Source organism: Ostrea edulis, chromosome 6 (genome assembly GCF_947568905.1).
Source record: "Ostrea edulis chromosome 6, xbOstEdul1.1, whole genome shotgun sequence".
NCBI classification, from domain to species: domain Eukaryota; kingdom Metazoa; phylum Mollusca; class Bivalvia; order Ostreida; family Ostreidae; genus Ostrea; species Ostrea edulis.
The window spans coordinates 46,058,789-46,082,946 of record NC_079169.1 but is presented as its reverse complement, the minus strand read 5'-3'; the positions used below and the strand labels follow the sequence as shown (position 1 = coordinate 46,082,946).

General features: G+C 34.5%; 1 protein-coding gene across 1 annotated transcript in view; it reads left to right on the top strand.

Annotated features, from left to right (window-relative positions):
* LOC125646843 (interaptin-like) overlaps positions 1-24,158 on the top strand; it is a 49,535-nt gene that overhangs the window by 13,245 nt on the left and 12,132 nt on the right. Inside the window, exons 3-9 of the mRNA XM_048873400.2 lie at positions 6,247-7,432; positions 16,256-16,416; positions 17,585-17,848; positions 19,262-19,432; positions 20,087-20,206; positions 23,368-23,445; positions 23,963-24,046. Coding sequence (XP_048729357.1) covers positions 6,247-7,432; positions 16,256-16,416; positions 17,585-17,848; positions 19,262-19,432; positions 20,087-20,206; positions 23,368-23,445; positions 23,963-24,046 — 2,064 coding nt within the window. The remainder of the gene's footprint in view (positions 1-6,246; positions 7,433-16,255; positions 16,417-17,584; positions 17,849-19,261; positions 19,433-20,086; positions 20,207-23,367; positions 23,446-23,962; positions 24,047-24,158) is intronic.

Here is a 24,158-nt window from a genome sequence, read left to right as displayed (position 1 = left end):
GTCGACATACCTTTCATGAAGCGCTAACGCCTTCGTTCATACCCTCATTTAAAACTTTTTGTTACGCAATCCTTTGGGTTTTTTAAAGGCTTTTATATAGAAGAAAGTCCACTTGTAGTGAAAAGGTTACCTGTAGGTGTCCAAAATGTTGACAATTGCTGTCCATTATTTTTAAGAAAGGACAGATACTGTCCGTTCTTAAAAATAATGGACAGTAATTGTCAACTTATTGGACAGTGCCAGGTAAACCCAATAACTTATTACATGTCTACAGGTAGGTTGATAATAAGAGAAAGACAATACATTTGTCAAAGATATACAAATTTAATTTTAAATTCCCTACAAGTAAGAATCAACACAGATATCGGAAAAATCACTGAAACACTTAAACGATATTTCCCCTTAGTATAATTCTCTGCTCCAACTTTAAGATTCACAATTTTTTAAATTCCATTGGCCATTAATATATCGCATCAAAACTTAAATTTCAAAGACATATTTCCATGTTGTATTTAAATTTCGCTAGATCCAGAGGCACATTCCAAAACTTCTTCACAACGCTTTTTCAAATGTTTTCTTTATTAGCATATCCTAATTCTGAATTATTTTTATCGCTTTCATGAATGATTTCATTTCACTTCACGAGATGGGCGTATTGGGTTCTTTTGACTGGCGTTAATTATTTCCTCATCCAAATATTCGAAAACACAATGCTTTTCAGATCAAATTTGGCTCCATAACTATCCAGAATATAACACTCATTAAGATAATATTCGCAGTACTTTCATTAAAATCCTTAAATTTTGATTGTGCAATGAAAATGCTCTCCCCATCAGAGGACGACATGTTGATATGGCTCAGTACTACAGAGTTTGTAAATATAAAACCTGCAGAACAAGATTACTTATACCTGACACTGTCCAATAAGTGAACAAAAGAAACAGACCTCCACTCAAGACTGGTTATATTGTCAGACTATTCAAAAATAGCTTTATTCATAATTATCATTGTCAATAGGTTTACCCGAGCCTGTCCATTCTTAGAACAAAAGATGTAATGTTTTAAGTAGGATATAAGCCTCAAACTGTCCATTCTGAGAGAAAAAACTGATCTCGGCGGACCTCAGTTCTTTCTCTCACAGAATGGACAGTTTTTGGCTTATACCCTTTACATATTTTCTATATAGTGAACAAGTCCTATCCATTGTTACATATACTAAGGTATTTGACATCGTGACTTTGATAACGAATCCTGATCCAGAACTTGATTACAATGTATTGTCCTTAACTTTGAAAATGCGAGTTTAAACTAGACTTCCCAATAACAACTGTTCAGTCTTTAGAATAAGAGCGCTCATCGTATAATACCTAGTATTGGATATTCTGATTTTGATATTGAGATTTGGCATACTCTAAAAGATTGCAGGTTTTGTCCTTTTAGGTCACCTGTGCCGTAGGTCTTCGCCTGTCGCCGTGCGTCGCCCGTTAACAATTTTACATTATTAACTTTTTGAAAACTACAAGGCCAATTGTTACCAATTTTGGTGTGAAAGTTCTTTAGGATAAGTGGAATGTAAATCGTGGTTGGGCCAAAGCTGCAAAAAATGCCAAATTTTAAAGAAATATTCTTCTCTACTCCCACACATGTGGAAAATACCAAAGGCATGGTTATGATGTCCATGTTCAAAGCCCTTTACCAAAATTGTGAAATGCATGACCCCTTGGTCAGGGTTCAGTCGCTAGGATGGGACCAATATGGCCATATAGTAAATATATATTAGATTTTAGAAATCTTCTTCTCTACTCTCAGACATATGTGAAAAAAAATAAATCTTACAATTTTTTTTTCTTTACTCTTAAAAAATCAATTGCATGGTTATGATGTCCATAAAGCTATTGTGAATTTCATAACCTCTGGGTCAGGGATTCACACCCTGGGATGGGGCTAATATGGCCATATAGTGAGATGTCTTAAAGCTTATGAAATTTTCTCTCCTCCTACAGATGTATGAGAAAAACTAAATGCATAGATATATATAATGTCCCTGAGGCCCTCTACATAAGATGTGAAAACCATGACACCTGGATTGAAGGTTTAGGCCATAGGGTTGGACCAATGTGGCCATATACAGCTAGTTAAAATGTATTGAATCATAGATTTTTTTTTTTACTTCCATAGTAGTGGAAGATAAACTGAATGCATATTTATTGTGTCCACGAAGCCTTAATCTGCATGTACTTAAATTGTGAAATGCATTGCCCCTTGACGGGTCAGGGGTTTAGACTTAGGGCGGGGCCAATATGGCTATATACTATATATAGCTAATGTTCAGTGAAAATATATCAAATATTAATCGTATTGTGACAATTATTTTTGTGTGTAATGACTACATAATGACAATATTCATGGCCTTAATGGTCATGTAAGTGGAGACTTTGGGGGAGGGGTGTCTAACTTTGCCATATTATAGTTGTATGTTCTTCTTAGTGGCGCATCCACCAAAAAATGTCCATCCTCCACAGCACTGCATTAGCAGGAGTTATCTGCCTTTCACAGCAGTGCACCAGCAAGAGTTATTTGTCCCTCACTGCACCAGCAAGAGTTATCTGCCCTTCATAGTATACAGCAAGGTTTATCTGTCTTCATAGTACACAGCAAAGATCGTCGGCCCTTCATAGTACTCATCAAGAATTATCGGCCCTTTACAGTATTGCACCGCTCACGGTAACTCCGTGGTAGAGCGTTCGCTTCGTAACAGGGAGGTCGTGAGTTCGAGCCCCGCTCGTGTCATGAAACCTAGAAGACGTTGAAATTCCTTCGCCAAATGAAGTGAGAATCACGGGTCTTTCGGATGTCCCGTACGTATCGTGACACGTTAAAGAACCCTCACTGCTACGGACCTAAGCACTAAGCATGCATAGGTCTAAAGAATTGCGAACGATAGTATTGTTTCACCACGTACCTTCAGCTTAATTTTTAAAAGTTATAATTTTAAAATTATTTTTTATGCCAATATAGATATTTATATGAATTTTCATAAAAGTTGATTTATTTGACAAAACAAAGAGAGATGACTCTATAATTTGGGTTAAAATCACATAATTCACCAAAGGAATCAACGGAAAATATTTTTAAAACATCTCAATCTCTCAACGTCTCAGCATAAGTAAAAATTCTCGACGGAACGAAAAACAAGCAAACATTCAATCAGTCACAACAGCGCATCAGGAGTTATCTGTCCTTCACAGTTCTGCACCAAGAAGAGTTGTCTGTCCTTTACAGCACTTCATCAGCAAGAGTTTACAGTCCTTCATAGCTATAGCTCTCTTTCTCAGAGAGAGAGAGAGAGAGAGAGAGAGAGAGAGAGAGAGAGAGAGAGGGAGAGAGATTGAGAGATTTATTTTTCTAACCATGGATGCATTGCTGGGCAGTGTCACACATCTGCCTGGTGACAGTCAGGTGTTTTTAAGTTTCTTACATTGTCCATATGGTCATGGATTTCAGTTCAAGTATATATTACAAAATATGAATACATGTATAAGGAATAAATGTATAAGTTATCTAATACGTGTATTGTAGAGATATATACACGATAAAATCATGTGGTAATTTCTGCAGAATCGGCTTTATCAATCCCATTCTTTCGATATTTAAATAACAACCTTATTATTTATTTCTTATGTAAAGTTATCTGCTAGTCGTGTTCGTCTTTGACGTTCTTTTACAAATTAAAAACGTCATTGTCCCTCATTTGCATCCATATCATCTGATGTGTGACTATCATGTATTTACATTGTACGATTTTCGACTTAGAACACACATGGCAAGAGAGATAACGCTGGAATCAGTCAGCAAAGGTTATGTCTGACGCAAGTGAAATAGACAACCCTTATTTCACAAGGCAGTCTGGCAGTATACATTACACGACTGTACATCGTGTTATCAAGAAAGGCTTAGAACTGTTGTATTCTACGATCGCTGACAATACAAGAAGAAAATTGCAAAGATTCGAGGAGAACTTCTGCACTCTGTAGACACTTTTTACTTGGTTTGACTAGGCATAGTTAGCATCAAAATAAAACAGCAAGCATCAGGACACCCCCCCCCCCCCCAAGATGCATTTGATTATCTTTTTATTTATTTATCTTTCTATTTATTCATCCATTTGCCAAAGGTCAGTCGACGAAAAGCCTAGTTTTCTTCTTTACCCTACCAAATGTAAGAGGTTACAGCTGTCAATAGCTAATTAAGTTTTCATACAAGTTGATGGGTTGCCCCACCCAGGAACATTATTGTAGTTGATTATCGATGATGGAAGAATAACAGATGTCAAAGCTGCTGATCATAAAATTACAAAAGTACGATTTCTTCACTGAGAGATGGCGGACAAGGGACGTAACTTGCACGAAGTGTTGATACAGGTGTTCAAAAGCAGTAAAATTTCATTCGTCTGACTTTGAAGCATATGTCTTACGTAAAAAAACAAACCGGTATCCCATTTCCTAGATGGTCGAGCGGTCTATCGCGCTGGTCACGCGCTGCTAGGATATTTGGTTCTGCAGGGCGTGAGTTCAACCTCGGGTATAGGGGCGGAAGTGGGTATCCAGTTATCACCAATTTTGCTCATCTTCCCAAGCCAAGGTGTTTGTGGAGAGCGGAGTGAACGAAGATGAGTTTGCTGACCACTGACCCTCCCCTTCCGCCACCTCCATATCAATTCAGCTTCTATTTTAACATATGTAAAAGAATGATAAGGTTGATTTTAATTTTTGTTTTTTAATTTTCAACATCCAGAGATATATATCGCAGATTGATTTCAGACTCTATTTATAGCACAGAGCCGTTTCCAACCAATGGTGTGTTTAGAAATTTCAACTCTCATAACCCTTTCTGGGACGTCCAATGCAGTGTACGTTCTACAATCTTAGTGGTGTTCGAAGACATTATAAAAGTTTTAACGAGAGGAAGGACTCGGGTCCTTTATTTGCTCATTCTTATAACAAACCAAAACAACGCCGATTCTATATTCTATAACTGATCTTGAGTAAACAAGATCCTAACCATAAGAGGGCAATGGCATAAAAAAACTTGATCATCATACATGTAGATGGTTAATGAAACAGAGTCCAAAGAATTGTTTTAATATATTTTTAATGGATAGAGAGGCCACAAGTCCGATGTATTTTTAAGATACACACGAAATATCAATACATGTACTTATACATCCCCAGTCTACTGTGATGGTGGGTGAAAAAATGGAGTATATATTCTTATTTGATAACACTTTCATCTCGAACACGTGCAGGAATTTGAAATAGAATGACTTTAATTTTTCAGTGTCGTTTTTCCAAAAAGGCCAAAAAGCTTTGACATGACCGTTTCTTATGATACCTTGAATCCACTTCGGTGCTTCCCTAACAAGAATTACTATAATATAACATAGTGTGGTATTCAAGTTTTTACTGTGGTTTTTGATATTGCAAATCAAACTTTTTATTATAGTAAATCAACATATTTGCTAATATAACTCAAAGTATCAATTTTTGTTTTTGGTATTCAATACTTACAGTAAATGTTAATTTTGTTGACATATTTACTAAGATTAACTATCATGATATTAACAAACTTATTCAAGATATCAACGACATCATACTCAGATAAGTCTAGGTAACAATATTTCTATAGTAATGTTATTTGTGAAAGTTTTGCTATAGTAAATCAAAGTTTTTATTATCGAACACGATAGCATAACATTTTCACTAGTGAATCAACGTATAAAAGTATTAATTATGGTAAATCATAGAAACAAAGTTCTTGTTATTGTAGATAAGAGCATAATTTTTTTTATAGTGAATCAAAGTTTTGATACAATAACTTATAGTATTTTGGTAAGGTTTCAACAATCCCAATGAACATGCTAGAGAACATTTGATAGACGTCTAGACAATGTACGGAATGACTGGCTTTTCCAGATGAAAGTACTGGTTTCTGTGATATGAAATTACACCTGTAGTAACACCTGTTACAATGTGCACACTGCCTTCACCAGTCTACTGTGATGATGGACCAATGATTTGACATAATTCATGCAATATCGATTTTTTTTTCACGTACCAAACTCGAATTGGAGATTTAATAGAGTTACTTCTCTTGAAGCTTGGCAAAACTTCCATACTGTTTTAAATGCAGTACGTACAGCACAAAATGTCATACTATAATTTTAAATCAATTATTTTTATTTCTTAGCAACTTCTAGGAAGAATAGGAAAACAGGGCAGCCAGGAACAAGATATATCCCAGTTGATGAAAGATTTGTACGACAGTATGGAACGAGAGACGGATCTCAAAGATCAACTAAAGTTTGCCGAAGAAGAGACAAAATCCATGCGAAAGAAACTAGAGGAACTGGAAGAAGAAAACGACACCCTTAGTCAACAATTGAAAAAAATGTCAACCGCTCATGTCACAAGACGGGAAGAGCCCGCGCAAGGTGCAGTTACTGAAACGGAAGTGGAACTTAAGGTTCAACTGGATTTAAATGAACAAGATCTGCTCTTATCCAAGAAGAAAATTCAAGATTATGGAAATGAAAATGAGAAACTGAAAGAAGAAATAGCAAATCTGAAGAAATTGATTAAAGAAAAAGATCAATTGCTTCATGTAATGCCCGAACCGTCTTCACCCAATGCTTATTATGAAGACAAACTGAAAGAGATGAATCTAGAAACAGATGACCTGAGATGGAGGATTATAGAAAAAGAACGGGAAATTAACTGCTTATATGTACAAATAAGCAATTATCAAACAAAGCAATCAAGCAAATTGAGAAAAACGGATTCTTTTGATAGTGAGTATTCACAGGTTGTGGATCTCAAAAAGCACGTAGAATATTTAACTCATGAAAACGCTGATCTCAAATACAAATTAAAAGAGTTGGAGGAAAACCGAAGTCAGTGGTTGCATAAAAGCAAAAGTCCTATACGAATTGAAAGTCAGGTTTTTGAGAGCAGCCGCCAATCGCCTGCAAAGAGCAATGTTGAAATGATTGGAAAAACATCTTTAAGTGATGCTAATGTAATGTTTGTAAACTCAAAAGATGGAAATTATTTGCCTACTTCTTCGGATCAAACAAGTATAAGTATTATTACTGACAAGAACTCGCAAGATTCCACAGTTTCAGGAATCTCAAAGGAGGAGATGGCAAAACAAAATGACAATACCAAAAGTTTTGACCAAAAATTGAATGCTGTTGAATTGGAAAACCAAAATCTGCAATTGAAAGTGTCGGAACTAATAAAAGAAAACGAAATTCTACAGCAGAAGAATGTAAACAGCACACAAGAAAACGCGCCGAAGAAGGATGCAACGTATTCAGAAGGAGAGAGTCGCGAAGAATTGATGGACACCATCTTGGACCTGGAAGAAGAGATTGGTGAGTGAAGCTGTCTTCTATATTTTGTTGGTTGGGTTTTTCATTACATTATTACCCTGCACCAACCATTCTGGCAAATTATCGCCACAGGTTGAGTGAAACCGTTCCAAGAAATCATATTTTTCAAAAACAAATTGTCTGTAGAAGCATCAGTTCAGGAGATCTTGGACGGGCACGCGTTCAGGATATCTTATCTCTGTTTACTGAAATAATTGTAAAGTTACTGCTTTTAGGTCAGTGGGTCATGAAATAGATCTCCAATATGGATTAGTTCATAGATTTATAGAAGCAGACAGGCTTAAAAGCTTGAGTGGAAAATTATCGAAAATATTTAAGCATTGAAAGAATTTTAGTACCCTAGATTATGATGAATGTATACCTGCAAATACAAGTCCGGCAATGATAGTTAAATAAGATATGATCAACGGCTCAAGACAAAAAGGAGGAAAAGGAATATACTAATGTTATGCACACCTAGCAATAAAGATAAAGAGCAAAGGTGGCGAAATACTATCGCTGATAACCCACTGTTAACTCTTTGAAATTGCTTTATCTTTTTTTTGCCAAAACAAAAAATCAGAACCATCAGTCATAAACTATCTGAACAAAAATATAGGTGGTAGAGTATTTCTTGGCAATCAACAAATGCGAGGATTTCAAGCATAAAGCGTGTATTCTCTGAACAGGTGTAACATGCAGTGGGACCGGTGTTAAAAAACATCAATTCTATTGCGTTTCACAATTAAAGCAATTCTTCAGCCAAATATCAAGAAAAAAATACATTGAGAGAAAGCAAGTCAATGCATTTTTTTAAAAGTTATTTTCTATTGAAAAATTCGATTTGAAATTATAAAGGTTTTACATCGAAATATAGATTCATTTTCTTCTCAAGTAACCAGGGTCCTGGTAGATTGCGAAACGTACGTGTCGAGTAGAGGATTAACGTGATTATCACTTAATGCTTAATTAAACAATATTTTATACATAAATGTTGAAAATCAATTCATAAAAAATTACCATAATCCAGACAAAACATTCGAAAACAAGTTATAGAATTTGCACTTGTTTATCAACTTAAAAATCATGTTTGCAAACTAAACATTTCTCTGTAAACTAAAGCGAAAAAAACCCCAAACATTGTAGACAAGCGCCCAAGGACAGCGTTAAATATACACAATTTTGTGAAGTGCTTTTTTCGTACTTGATGTAGAACTACTCTTTAGACTGAAGCTGTCAAAAACGGTATCAGTCAAAAATATGGGGAGAGGTGAGTCAGATATACGAAAATGTACATTCAGTCATTGAAAACTGCCTAAACCCAATATATACATCTCTTCAAAGAAACTTGCATAGCGTTTATAATACACAGAGACAGATGAAATTCTAATTGTTTTCCTTGTACAAATGTCAAACCTAATCTTATTAAGAAAGCACTATGTGTGTGTGTGTCTGAAACTGTGAGCTCACATCTGTTATGTAATGAGCCGTTCATGCCAATTTGAAAGTAAAGTTTTAAATTCCGAAATACCAAACGTTTTTGGTAAGGTCATTCTTAAGAATCAAGCAACTAGTTAAACAAATTATTTGGTGCAGTTTTGTTTCATGGCAACATACAGAATTCGATCTGAAATTCAATGGAGCATGTGGTGGTTAAAACAAGCACAACTTCTTTGAAATTTCATTCGTTAGTATAAAATCAACTCATTTTGTGCTTGAAATACAAGGTAGAGTGTATGTCTTATATTAAGCATTGGTGTGAGACGACAATGATAGTAAAATACTATAATAATAATTTGAATATAATTTGTTTATTGGGTGTTTAAGAGAAAATGCGACTGACTAATCCGGGATTCGAACCCGGGACCATTTGATCTCCAGTCATGTGCCAGATACCGAAGCATCTGGTCACTGAAGATTGACCTTGCTTGACCTCTACATTTCTATCCTTAAACGTCATTGACCACCCACCCCAACAACAACCTGACCTGGAGACTATATAGACGAAGAGCACGCTAAATCAAGCATTCTATCTAGTATTAGATTCTCAATCTTTTGGGACTCGCATGCAGAAGTCATTGAAACATTGAATGGTATTGAAATATCAATGCGCCACGGACTAAATTTGTACAGAAATATGAAAGGTGTAGAATTCTATGACTTTGGCATTTTCGACTGAATTCTCAGTTTAAGGTCACCGAGTCTGGTCCTCCTCCTTACCATCTGGTGCCATGACTTGTCCGTTGTCCTTACCATCTGGTGCCATGAGGTGTCCGTTGTCCTTACCATCTGGTGCCATGAGGTGTCCGTTGTCCTTACCATCTGGTGCCATTAGGTGTCCGTTGTCCTTACCATCTGGTGCCATGACTTGTCCGTTGAACTTGCATAACCGTGCGACATTTAATTCTGGACCATACTTTTTGCTACCTTTTTTATACATATAATAGTACTGAGAAAAAAATGAAAACGATGGAATTTTCTATATGTACAATAGATAATCGTAGGGTTATGAAAAGTGTTAGTATTAAATACTCCATATTGACAATTGTAAGCCCTTTCATTTTATTGATTGGTACTGTTTTTGAACTATTTTTTTGGTTTGGTCTTTAACGTTTCCTCAACTTCTTTTCCTACTTCTACTTCCTATTAAGCGAAAATAATTATCCTAATATGTAAATCACCTATGGATTTCCATCATACAGGAAAAGGCCTGAAGGCATTTTCTCCTGTAGGAAAATAATAAGATTTTAGTAAGTCTGTTTATCTTTGAAGGTTCATAATCATAACCTACAAGTATGTGAGCTTCGAGATAGGTTAAAAAAATCCGACCATGTGCATTTGCATACTTCTCGATACAAATATCAATATTACATGTACAAAAGGTGGGCAGAGGTTTGGACTATGTTGTGTATTGTGTTCAATATCACACAATTATTGGGGAAAATTCTAGAGATCCTGGTTGTGGCGGTCATTCGGTGGAGTTGATAGAGTACCCAACTGGAGATTTAATTGTCACGGCACAATTCTCGTGTTGAAATTCTTCTTGTTACATTTGCATGCATACGGACAAAACATCCACTCTCAGTTTCAAAGTATTGGGCTCTGTAATACATAGTTACATGTAAGTGTACATGAAACAAGCAATATCGATGGTTTAAGTTATCTGAATGGTGATATAACTTTAGATACATGTATCTTTAAAGCATTACTCTTTCATTTTATTGTGTGGTCCCTGAAGTCCATATAGACAATATACATATACATGTATAAGCGAGGTTAAAGCAGGTGCTATGGGTGGGGAAAGTCAGTTTGCGCATGTACGTTTTGACCGGAATTAATCGGAACATTTCTCAGAATTTTTCGTCAAGTCGAGAAAAAGACACTCCCCCCCCCCCCCCCCCCAAAAAACCCCAACAAAATCTGGGTTTATACTCCTTCACTTGCGAATGGTCTGCGCATTGCAGTCCATTTTTAGAGGACAGCAACATGTAAAAGACTATTTCATTTTTATGTTTTGCTCCAGCAAGCTTTTTTTAAAAAAAGATTTGCGCAGTATTAAGCTGAGGTGATAAAGAATATGAAATTATTTCTATTTCATTACATCAACACATTCTACCATAGGTCTTATCAATGGGAAAGACAAATACATTTAATCACGATTCCTTGAACCGAATCTCCAGGAGATAGATGTTTCTTTCATTAAGACTAAACAAAACCCCCAAACATCCGACTTGTTCCTCATTTTTACAAAGTGATACTTTCCTTCCAACAGGTGTTGCGCTGTTGACGTTTCTCGATCTGCAGTTTATGTTCAGTAAGATGTAAAGAGTATGAAACGTTCCGTTCATCATTTCTAGAAGATAAGAAAGTATTTGTTCGAACGATTCCGTGGGTTTACGTATCGGAAGTCACGATAGTGTTGTTATATTGAATACACATCATTAAGGAATAGAGGAGTTACACCCAAAACAATTCCCAGCAATTTCATGAATTTATCATATTTATGGCAGCGTTTACAACAAAATAAATTGAAATGGCAACAAAAAACTGATATAAAATAGAACTGAAATACTGGTATCTTTGGGTATCTTCATGAAAACAGTTACTCTGAGAATTAAAGATAAGCAGTGACCTGTTCTCTCATTTATGTCTGCTGGTCCTGTGAACCAGCACTCGAGGAACAATTGCAATATGACGTAACGAAAGATCCTGCTAAAAGAAAGTAACGTCAAAATGTGTCTATGTGTTTGCGTTTACAAATTGTAATGATAGCCATTTCTTCAATGAAAGCGTGGATTTTGATAAATAGAGTACATTTGTTTTGACGAACGGGAATTCCGAAAGAAATGAAAGTAGATTCAATGTAAATGTAGAAAAAAATTCAATTCTGAAAATACACGAGGGCATGAACTGCGATGCTTCACGCCCGTAAACTTCACAAAGCGTTCACAATTGCGGCGCATTCATGATAAAATGGCTATCATTACAATTTGTAAAGATATTAAAGGCAAAAACATTGGATATGTAAATATTACACAGGATACAATAGGCCACCGGCATGTAAATAAGAATTTGCAGATCGAGGACATCAAATTTTTAATAGGAGTTGTGGAATGATCTTTCGAAATAAATGACCTCGAAAACGCTCATCTCATTATTTTATATGGTTGTTTTGTGAATTATCCTAGTTTGGTATGATCAGATAGACAGTATTACGTGACCATGATATGCTAAAATACCAACATACAATCCCCCAATACACCCCACCCAAAAACATCTTACGATGCATGTTACCGAAGTCATGTCCATCAAATTGATGTACATATATGATAAAATGGAGGTCCTGGGCCATTTAAGGTTTAATTGCCCAAAAAATAAGAATTTTTGGATGTAATGCCATTACAGTTTGTTAAAATCAATAATGCATTGGCGTTATCGTTTTGCTATATATATTTTATGCCCCGTAAATGATGCAGCATCGTGCTGGGTACGTATATCGTGCTGGGTACGTGTATCTTTGGCAGGTGAAAACCAATTTATTTCCTATAGACCATAATACTAACATTTAGCCCTCTCACTAATAAACTATATTAATTTTAGGCAAATGACCGGCAACATTTGAAAGTTCATTTCAAGTGTTAACAACAAACGACAAAAATTATATAGGACCCCGTTGCTTTTATAGGTCATATTTGTACTTTTTACAACACATAACGATCTGCAGTGAATTACATCCTTCATTTCAAACACCCCCTACCATGGTAATTTCCTCAGTCATTTCTCGATTCTGCGCTCGGCCTTAGAAGTGAAAGTCACGAATCTCCCAGAGGTCTCGGTATTTTATACATGTAGTGGTATATCACTCACTTTGTCTTTGTAAGGTAAATTCGAGCCCCGGCCGCAGCAGACGCGAATCACTAAGGATGAACGACACACCAGAGAATCAATATGGATGAAACCGGAGGAAATGTATAATAACATTTTGAAATTGAAAACTTTCAAATTTACTTTATTCATTGAAAAAATGCAGTTTTGATAGAAAGTAGTCTTTAAAATAAATTTTAACTCCTGCTGGACCCGAACCCGCATCTACATATCAGTATTTGACGCGTTAACCGACCGAATTACCCATCTAGGAAAGAAATTCTATAAGGAACATGCAAATATTGCTGATATTTATATTTTCATTCCTGTTTCTAAAGGAAGTCAGCCATTGTGACGACTTAGTGTACTTCCGTAAGATGTACATGTTAGTAGCGACCGTTCTTTCGCGAAGTGAACAGGGCGTGTTCTTCAGATGATGCCGATGTCCTATATTGCAGTTGGAGGTGGCACGGTGATGACCCCTGACCTTTCTCCACCTGTTTATGTTATTCACAGAAGTATACAGAACTGCGGGACTAACATATCGGTTACGAATGTAATGATTTAATAAGCTCCATTTCAGATTAAAGATTTTTCACCTCCTCTATGGGTGATTCTAGAGATCATTCTATAATCATAACAATGACTGTATCTTTCACCACCTCATGCTTGCAGCGATTGTTCGGGTCGTTTATAAGTGTCAGAATCGTGACCGGTCAGGTATTCCATTGCTTGGTGTTTTATTAGATAGTTAATGGTTATTTATCAATAATTATGAGGTGTTCATTTTTTTCTGTAAACATGACGAGATACGGCATGTATACGATATGCTGATTGAATTTCAAGGAAGAAAAATAAGAAATATCTTTTAGATATTTTCAGGCATTCTACCTAACATGTATGATCCATGCACCATGAACTCACAATTTGTAAAACAGTGACTTGACTTTTGTACTCCCATAAGTTACATGTATTTTTCCTGTTTACAAATGAGAAAAATTTCCAAACATGTTGACCAGTACTTTTCCTCATCAAATATTAATCCTAGTATTTTCATGTATCTCTGTACTACATGTAAGTTCTTCTGTTCAAATACATATTTTGTATACACTTTTAGTTATATATAAAAGAATTAGCTATTTCATCAGGCATCAATGAAACTTTGAACTTTGATAAGGAATATTTAACCAGAGGATTACATGTATCATTTTGACACCCCTCTTGGTAACCGCTGAGATAAGATATCTAAACATTCTCCATTGTGATATAGTACAGGAACTTCAACAATTATATTCAATTTACAAAAAATTGTAAGAAAACATACATATGTATTTGTCACTAAGATATGTTCAAATCACACCGAAGGTACATAAGCATGTATATGCAGTAAATGAATTAATCATTTTGGTGTATTATAGTTTTGAATAGATAAATCTTCAATGTATTTCGCTATACATTGTATGTGTCTCTTATCACTTCACACAAAAATACTTGTAAATGATATGTTTTATTTTAAGATTTCGCCTGAGTAAATTCTAGCTTAAAAATACTATAAAGATCTTGCACGTCAAATAGACATCTGCAAAGAATAGAAATGGACTACCCAATCTATTCAGAATTAAAGTAATAAAAAGAAATACAATATATTACTAAATCAACTTAGTATAATATGTTACGTTGCATGCTGTATGCAAACTCGAATAATGCTTCGATGAGATATCCTTGAAATGCAAACCTAATCACGAAGTAATTAAGGTTAGAAAAATATGCGGCTGTGGCCGTGATGCTGGCTCACCATGTCTTTAGCAAATTCCTTTACTTAATGCTACTTTGGCAGAAAGTGTTTATTCGTGATCTTGCCGCGGATAAGTCGGGAGGAAGGTAGGGTTCAACAGTGATGACTATGATATTAGGGTAAAGCTTGCTCTCCATTATATTGTACCGTCATCGTGAACTGCTTGTCGATATTAGATGTATAATATCAGAATTTTTCTCTCTGGTAAAGGTGGTATTAGTTGTCTTTTCTCGACATTTATCGACACAACAATTATTATCTCCTTCTTTTAAAAAATTTTTTAACGTGTTTTTATGGTGAAGTCTTACTACGAGTCTACCTTGATTTCCTTTCTTAAAAAAAGATACTAAAGAGATTCTCAATTTCAAAATGTGTGAATCTGATGCCATATTTTGAAATGATTTATGATAATCTAAGTTCCTATCTCGGAAGCCCATCAGGAAATGTTGATAGCAAGTGATCATTCTTTATTCACTCCAAACTGTACTCATCAGACCAGGTACTCAGCTGCTTCTAAGAATAGGTAGATTGTAAATCGGTAGGTCGAAATGAAACACACGTTCTGTCGAAAGTAGACAGTAACTATTGAAACAATGGGGACATTAACCTTGAAAACATTTTAGTGTTCGTGCATGGAATTCATAACCAATGATGTCAGTGGAAAATGGTTTCCTTGTGCTGTGGCAAATCGTCAAATATGATTATTTTTGACAACAATAGTCAGAACGTGGTTGTTTGCGTGTATTTGTGTATACTGTATAGATCTGCTATGTGTCTGATATTTTCATAGTTATAGCGTTTTCTTTTGTCAAGCGTATTGGTGAGTAATTCTGAATATAGTTTGAAGTACTCTACTGAATTTTTTTCTAATGAGTAAATGTTCTTTAAACTGAAGTTTTTATCTACTTTTAAAGAATACACGCGGATAAACATTCATTCAAAAAAAGAAACCATTTAAAACTCTATATCAAATGTATTTTGGAAATTCCAATTGCAAAGATATACATGTAGATAGTGTATGCGGTTTTTGTTGTTGTTTGGAATATAGGAATTTGATATTGAGATGAGCAAATATCCAGAGCATTTGTGACAAGAAAATGTTTGATATCTTTTGAATATCAACAAGTTGTTTAAAGTTTGATATTTATATTGTACAGACGGTCTCCTGGTGGGTTGTTGGAGAACGATAGAAAATTATTACAGTATTACATAATATAGTAGAGTGTAAGGTATAGCAACCTATAACGGGTAACATTCATGTTATCATTTGTTCAAACTTCTCGTCATAAAGCCATAATCTCATCTATACGTCTCTGAATGACATTGTGCCACTGGAAAAGGGGAAGGTGGATTTAGTTAAAACCATCTTCTTTTATCAATTAGTCTTGTTAGAAGTGAATCAATATTTTGAAAAGTAGAGTTTTATTAACTGATTCATCATCGCACTGTATTTATTCGATCTGGTACAACCATATAGAAACAATTTTCATAAGCGAAAAAAGGAATTAGGAGGTTTCGCTAAACCCTTTATGCACAATACTAATATACTATAAAGCCATGGAAGATATGAAATAGGAAGATAGCGCTGTATTAAACATTGTATACCATATGACAGAGCAAACAGAAGCTAGGAGGAATATGCATTTTCAACTGTGTGTACATTTCAGAGTCTCTATCAGAAAAACTAAAACAGAGAGGCGAAGAGACTGCCAGTCTTTTAAAGAAAGAAAAAGAATATCGGAGACAAATTGAGAACATTGAAGACGACTACCGCAAGAAGGAACTCGATCTTCTCAACGATTTGGACTTTGCGCAAGACAAAAATGAGGTATGTGCATTTATGAGAGATTTCACAGATGGCCATAGCTTGGAAATCTTTTGTAGGTATTTTCGTCACCGATCATACATCAAAAAGTTTAACCGGTACGTTATAGTGAAACTGGGAATAGAAACATTATTTTTAAAACAAATAAAGCAACTTCATTTTTATTAGAATCATAGATTTAGCTCATTTAAAAAATATCAGACATTGTATTGAAGCTAAAAACAGTAAAGAAGAAACCAATTGTAGAGAAGGCATTTAGTCAGTTTTGCAACTGTTATAGCAAGCAAAATTGGAAAACTGAAATAGAAACAAGACTTTGTCCACATTGCTGGCAAAACTTTCCCTTATCGTACATTCCTATACAAGTATTACATAGTTTACATATCTTGTTAAAAAGTATTTTTTCTTCCTATAACTAACCTTCATATGGATTAACCAATTACAATAGCATATAATTGCTATAATTACATTGTATGTACATCTATAAAGAACATGAATTTTTCTGCAAGAACATAACGCAGATAGGTTTTGTTTCTTAGAAGGCCAGAACTTTGGATGAATGTAAATGTTTACAAATAATTCCTACATTGGGATCTCATGAAGTTACTATCTTGTATCTAATAGATATACAATTTTCTGCTAGAATTATTTTTGGAATATTTTCAAGAACTTAGAAGTAATGATAAGCACCCAAGTCCATGAAATTCTAACATCAAATAGGAGTTCACTAATTCCAGAAAGCAATGGTGCAGTTTTAAAGTACTTCTGATACAGTGCCAAAGACAACTCGAGTTCTCTTTGTTATCATTGATATTTGCTTGTAGTAGAGGGAATATTCTTATTGACTGTTTACTTTTCTTGAATATCGTCTCGATCTTCAGTCACAGTATCACTAACGTGAAGATTAGAAAATAGAAAATAATTGGATCATACCGATGAAGAACCACCTGTAGTAAAGTGTATCGGCATTGTACGTCTGTTACTCTGGGGAAAGTTGCGAACTGTATATATGTAGCATTTCTTAGTTTCTGATTAATGTATGATATCTTGAAGTAAGCGATGTCGATTTCATTGATAGCTGATGACGTTATCTCCATTAACTAGGGGGTATGCTAGATGTAAGGCTTCGGCGGGACTTACACTTACCGATTGACTGTTGTTAAACTTGTAGATTCTCACTAATCTACTGGATATTGTGAAAGAACGAGCAGACACAGCAGAACGTGAATTGGAGCGTATAGCAGCCTCATTTTCGGTAGCTAGCGATATTAGTGGACGCAGTGCAAGAGTAATCAGCACCTGCAGTGACGTCAGCATCGGAAGTGACGAAGTGTTTGATGGGACATCTCCAGGGGTGTCTCCCGGTTTGTCTCCTGTACTACCCGGCAGTCCAGAATCACCACTAAAGCGACAAGTTATCCAGAGAGATTGGGATGTGAGTCAATATTTCAGTTGATAAATGAGTACTTGTATCTATTCACTTTGTTTAAATGCTTGGAGATTAATTTCTTTTGTGTTTACATGTATTTGATGCGGCTAGATAAAGTATATTGTAGTGAGAGTAATAAGATTGGAAACAATTTACACTCTAGCATGGCTAAGTTCAATTTGACAAATATCTTGACCTCGAAGCATGACCTTGACTTGTATCATTCACATAGCTCTGACCTTTCAGTTCACAAAGTACGAAGTTTCTCTGTTGTATACTTAAGTAGTTATGACGAAGGTTAAAGTTGCAGGCAGACAAAGATATGAATGAAAATCAGTTTAGATAATACAAAATATGAACTCCAACAATTATCAAGCTTAAACACTTGTGAACTTAGAATGTATATTTTTCCTATTGAAAACATGTCAGCTCTACTAACAGATCCCTCTCTCGCTTGCAGTTCTTAATGTATGGCTGTAATTATATCGCTTTCATACCTTTTATCATAGCACGTTTTTCAGCATCTTATTAATCAAATTTGCAGTGCTTTTACAAAGAAAAAACAACAATACCGGATATCTGTAACGTGCTTTCAGGATTGTTTAGTAATAATGAAGTTATTTTCCCCATGTGGATATATTTATACTTCTGTAGTTTTTAAGCTCTGATTCTTTGAACTCTTTTTTTTCTGGTCTTGATATCTGGCAGACGATAGAGAAGGGTTCATCTGCCTTAATTATAATGTCATGTTCAATTAAACGGTAAACACCCATAATCATCGCCGTTTTCTCTCTCCTGGAAATAGGCTGTAATGTGCATTTTCAGAGTAGGAAAGTTATTATGATATTGTTTTATATTGATTGAACTAATGAATGACAAAATATATTGCAAATGATATTCACATGTATAAATTCCAATGTGAAAACCTGTTATACATTCACAGTGAAGCAAAGGGTAAGGTCTGGCTAAAACCGTAATAATCTTCATCGTAGCAATTTTTTCTTAAAAGCTGGCACTGTCATCTTTTGATTTTTGAAACTATTTTGAGTGCAGTTTGGTACAGAAATAAGAAAAAACAGCAACAATTTGTAACCTTCTATTTTGTATGATTTATGCTTTTGATCATTTGTTTTTCGATATGTCTGGAGTTATTGTAAAGATGATTTCCTTTTCCTCGCTATTCACCAGTATGATCAGATATCAAGAATGAACACTTTATCATTTGAGTTAAAGACAAATTCCTTTATTCGTTTATCATGTTTAGTTTCAAAGTATTTTTATGCGGTTTTGAAATGTGGATGCTTAATTCCACTTCAATGTTATCAAGTTTCTAAATATATAGAGATCGGAATCCTTATTTGTTTTACAAGTAGAGACAGTTTCTAAATATATAGAGAACGGGATCCTTATTTGTTTTAGAGCCAGTTTCGCAAAAGGATTGATTGCTTGGAACGTCTACTGGCGGAGGAGAGACAAAAACTTGCAGCAACAGAAAAGAAATTAGCATTAGTTTCGACAGAGACTATTTCCACCGCCATGTCAGACGACGCCAAACTTTTCGCACGGGAGAAGGAACTCCTTCAAGCAGAGGTATGTTGTGTTTTGTACGTACCTTGACCATTGTCTGATATACATGTACTATCATGAAAACTGTACTGATATTTAACGATATATTCTCAAGTATACTGTAGAATCATTTAAATTCGTAGGGGCTAATTTTCGTGCATTGCTGAATTTTCACGGTTCGTGGGGACGTAATTTCCTGGATTTATATATTTGTAATATATATTGTATATATGTAATATATATTGTATATTCGTTGAGGATGTAAATTACTGGGTATGGGGTACCCACGAATTCCACGAAAATTGAGCCACCACGAATTCTAATGATTCCACAGTATGTTAAAAGAAGCCATTTTATGCGTTTCTTAATAAAAACTTTAAAGCTCAAGTGTTTTCATATCATTTTGATATTAAATATCAATTGTGTCGTATTTCTTCTGAATTCCACACACTGTACCGCTACTGTAGATGTCTTGTTAACGTATCACAACAGGAACATTTTCAACTCTTTAATACAGATATCAGAGAGGGAAAACGTAAATAGAACAGGATGATGAAAGCAGCCCTATGTAGTGCGTGTGGCCTAACGATGATCCGTGTACTTAGTATAGATTTTCAGCATCGTTGACATAATACAAACGTATTTTGCGGCTCGGTAAATATATGGTATATTTTACAGATTTTAGAGGGAAAGAAACTTTTGAAGATAGCAACAGACCAGATAAAAGGGTTACGAGAAAGAATGTTCACTCTTGAAGAAGAGAACCGATGTCTTCGAGCTAACTTTGCCTCTGAACAGGTAGGTTCATTTTAATTTTCTTATTGATACAGTTACATGTGCGTTTTTCCACGTCTTTTTAGGTCACCTGAGTCACTCGTGTGACGTATTGCTATTGGTCTGCGTCTATCGTCGTCCGTCGTACACCATGCATTAACAATTAAACATTTTTAATTTCTTACATGTACATGTAATAACTACCCTTCTAATTCTTTTCAAATCTGGTACGGGGGGGGGGGGGTTAAACTGTAAATTTCAGGATTCCTGCACTCCTGAGGCCTCAGGGGCGAGGTAAAATAAAAACAAAACTGCAAAATATTTGTAAATTTTCAAAAATCTTCTCTACAACTGCACATCTATTAGAAAAATTAAATGCATACTCATATAAAGCAGGCAGGCCTCAACCAATATTGTAAATTTCACGATCCCCGAGATAGAGGTTCAGACTCCAGGGCGGGGCCAACCTTTGTATATAGTGTATATATGTAAAATATTTAAATACCATCTTCTTTAATGCTACGTGTATTGATACCAAATTGAAACTGAATGGATATTTAGATGGAGCGGATAGCCCTTTACTAAATTGTAAATTTCCTTACCTCAGGGGTAGGGAATTTGATAATTTGAATCGTTTATTTCATGATCCCTGAGGTAGATGTTCTGATTCCATGTCGACCCTAAACATGGCATATAGTATTTATTTGTAGAACATTTAAGGTCGATCGATCCCCGTGTGATGTCATAGGTTTTTGCAAAACCTTTATTTAATTAAATTTTGCACATGATAGAAATATATCTCTCAGAGGAATTTTGTACACTGAATAAAATAAAAAATTTGGTAAACTTTTGATACTGAAAAAGCTTTTATTTTCCATAGATAATCAATTATTTATAATTTTAAAAATGTTGTCAAGGGCAATAACTCCTATGCTGGATTTTCCTCTACTTCATGTCTATGACACAATGCTTTCCCTAATATCCACAATTAATTTTGATATATCTATGAATTAGCAGTTTTCTTCAACTGTTGCCATTTAAAATTAGTAATTTCAACAAGTTTTAATCAATTTTTATTATTCTGTTTAACGAAAATGTGCGATTTTTTATGTTGATATATACTTCTGTTTTTGTATGTCTGACATCTTTAAAAAGGTGGCAACATACAGATTTTCTTTGGTTATTGATTAAATTAAACTATACTGAGTGGAAATTAATACAGTTTTTCCACTTTCAACCATTAATATTGATAAGTCACATGAGGATCAATCCACCTTAAATGACATCCTTTTATGCTATTGATACTAAATGGATATTTAGAAGGAACAGGTAGCCTTTTACCAAAAAATTAAATTTCATGAACCCAGTTTTTAATTTTGCTGATATTCTACAAAACAAAAACTAAATGCATTTTAGGAAAATGAGAGAGGGGTATACTAAAATTGTGAATTTAGCAACTCCAGGGGTAGAGGTATCTAGTGAAGGACAGGGTAAATATAGTCATATTATGTTAATGCTTAATAAATTTAACAGCTTGTCTACGAGAAATCCATGTGAAGTGTGACAGAAGCAAGGTTGTCGAATCAACAAACTATTTTGTGTGTAATAATGTACATTGATATCAAATACTTTGGCATACTGTATTTTACGGGGGTGTATTCATTGGATAGGGATCTTCAGTCATGTTACTAAACATCACTTTTGTTCTGACAGAAGGGTATATATTCAAAACATCTAACAGGTTATAGAAAATAGATTTTTGAAATTGGTACTGTTTGTAAAGCAACTGGTTACACACCTTTATATTGTTCAGCGGGACGCCAGTATTTTTCTGCTTTTAGGGCTTTCTTTCTCCGTAGTCATGTTTCTCACGCTTGGTCCCTGATATTGCATAATTCTGAATGCATTTTAAAAAAAGATCTGTAAGACCATATCAAAATTTGTAAAATGTTTGAATATTTTCTTCTTAACTTGCGCTCATGTTGAATGTATAATTATTCAGCAAGAGTGTGAAGGTCTTTACCAAAATTGTAAATTTCAGGATCCCTTAGGTAAGGGTTCTGACTCTAGGGTGGGTCCAAAATAGTCGTATAGTGTTATTATAGTATATATTATGTAATTATTTCATAAGTATGATCACTTGCGGATACATTTGTGTTGTAAGAAGACATATTGTACTATACTGTTGCTGAATATCAGAATTTAGCTTAGATATGCTAAACAGGAAAATTATTATAGATTTCATAGCACTTGGGGCTAGTGATACTTATAACTAGTATAGTACTCAATAATATTCAGATGTCCGACAATGCATGTTGACCTGTTATTCAGATCAGAAATTTGAATTAATAAGGAGCCTAGTTTTACACTAGTCCTTAATGTAAAACTTATACGGTACCAATTTTGATGTGGGTTGCAACCAACCAGTTGTATTTATTAGATCATGTGACCATTATCGATTTGTTAACACAAAAGAGGAGCCACTATAGATATGTTGCCTGCATTTATTGACCCATCATCCACCCCTTTCTGGCACCATTCCTGTTGAATACGCCTTGTAGTGGACCTTGTTATTGGTTTTTATCCACTTTTTTGTCGGCAGACAGATATTTTGTGTCATGTGACATGTTTTTATTACTTTTTTGAATATTTTGTATTTTGTTGGAATAAGGGGTCAGCTTGCATATTCTCATGTTGCCAAATTGATATGTGTAATGTTTACTAGTCTCCTGCTCTCCATACATATACTTTTTCTGTATTTTGGAATATACGTCTTTATGATATTTTATTGGGCCATTTACATAATAAATGACAACTTTTCTATTCAATTAGTGTTTGATTTTGTCTACCTCAAGCAATAAGACAGCAATGGTCTTCTTGACTGGGTTGATTAATTTGGGAAATAAATGTTACATTTACATGAATGCATGTACTTCTATGGATATTGATGAAATTAAACAAAATTGTGTCAGAATTGATATGAAATATTTCACTAAAAGAAACCCCTTCAAAAAATAATTGACATATTTTCTCTTTTGATAAACCGATATTTTTTGTTTTTGAAATGCAGTTGTAATATAGTGGCAAAGTAGGTAATAATTATAGCGTATATATATATATATATATATATATATATATGTTTAATGTAATTCATTGTTAATCAAAATTTACTGTATTTATCATAGGTTGAAAGTGAGGAGTCAGAAAATGAAAAGACACCATCCTACCACATTGACGAAAAACCTAGCTTTGACGTGGCAGTGGTATGTGGTGATTTTTTTTAAAAATGTGTACCAAATAGAATAAGTCATTTTACAACTCTCAACAATAAATATTGTCATGTATTGGTAGAATACAATCAATAGAATGGATATGTCTAATTTACTGTTGGCATGATTTAATAATGATGTAATTTTGGTTGTTCAGAGTTTTTGTATCTTTAGAATTTGAATATTTGCCAAACGAACTCATTAATGTGTTTATAATATGTCTTTCATGAATTGAGAATTAACGATATCATCTCATTAAAACATTTCTCCTTTGATAAGAATTATAAACAAAGTCTTTATATTTATCAATGAACAATGCAATGCATACGCTCATTTCTGTTTTTCTACTAAGCACATGGTCTCTAACTAATTATCTTGCCATGCTTTTACAAACATTTCAATTAATTTTCTTGTATTAGTAGTGCGTCTTTACTGCCGATAAGATAATTGAACTATGGAATTAGAGAGGTTATATATGTAGCAGATAATTGTTTGTATATGTTTATTGCAGAAAGATGCGTCTAAAACCCAAACCACGTCAGATATATCCAATTACAGAGAGAGGATTGCAAGTTTGGAAAAGCAATTGAATGAAGTAAGCAAGTTAACATTTATGTTCAGTAATAAATTACTCACCAATAATAATACATACCATGCGCTTTCACAAAATTATTTTGGCATCTCCGGTAATCCATTTAATAAATTTA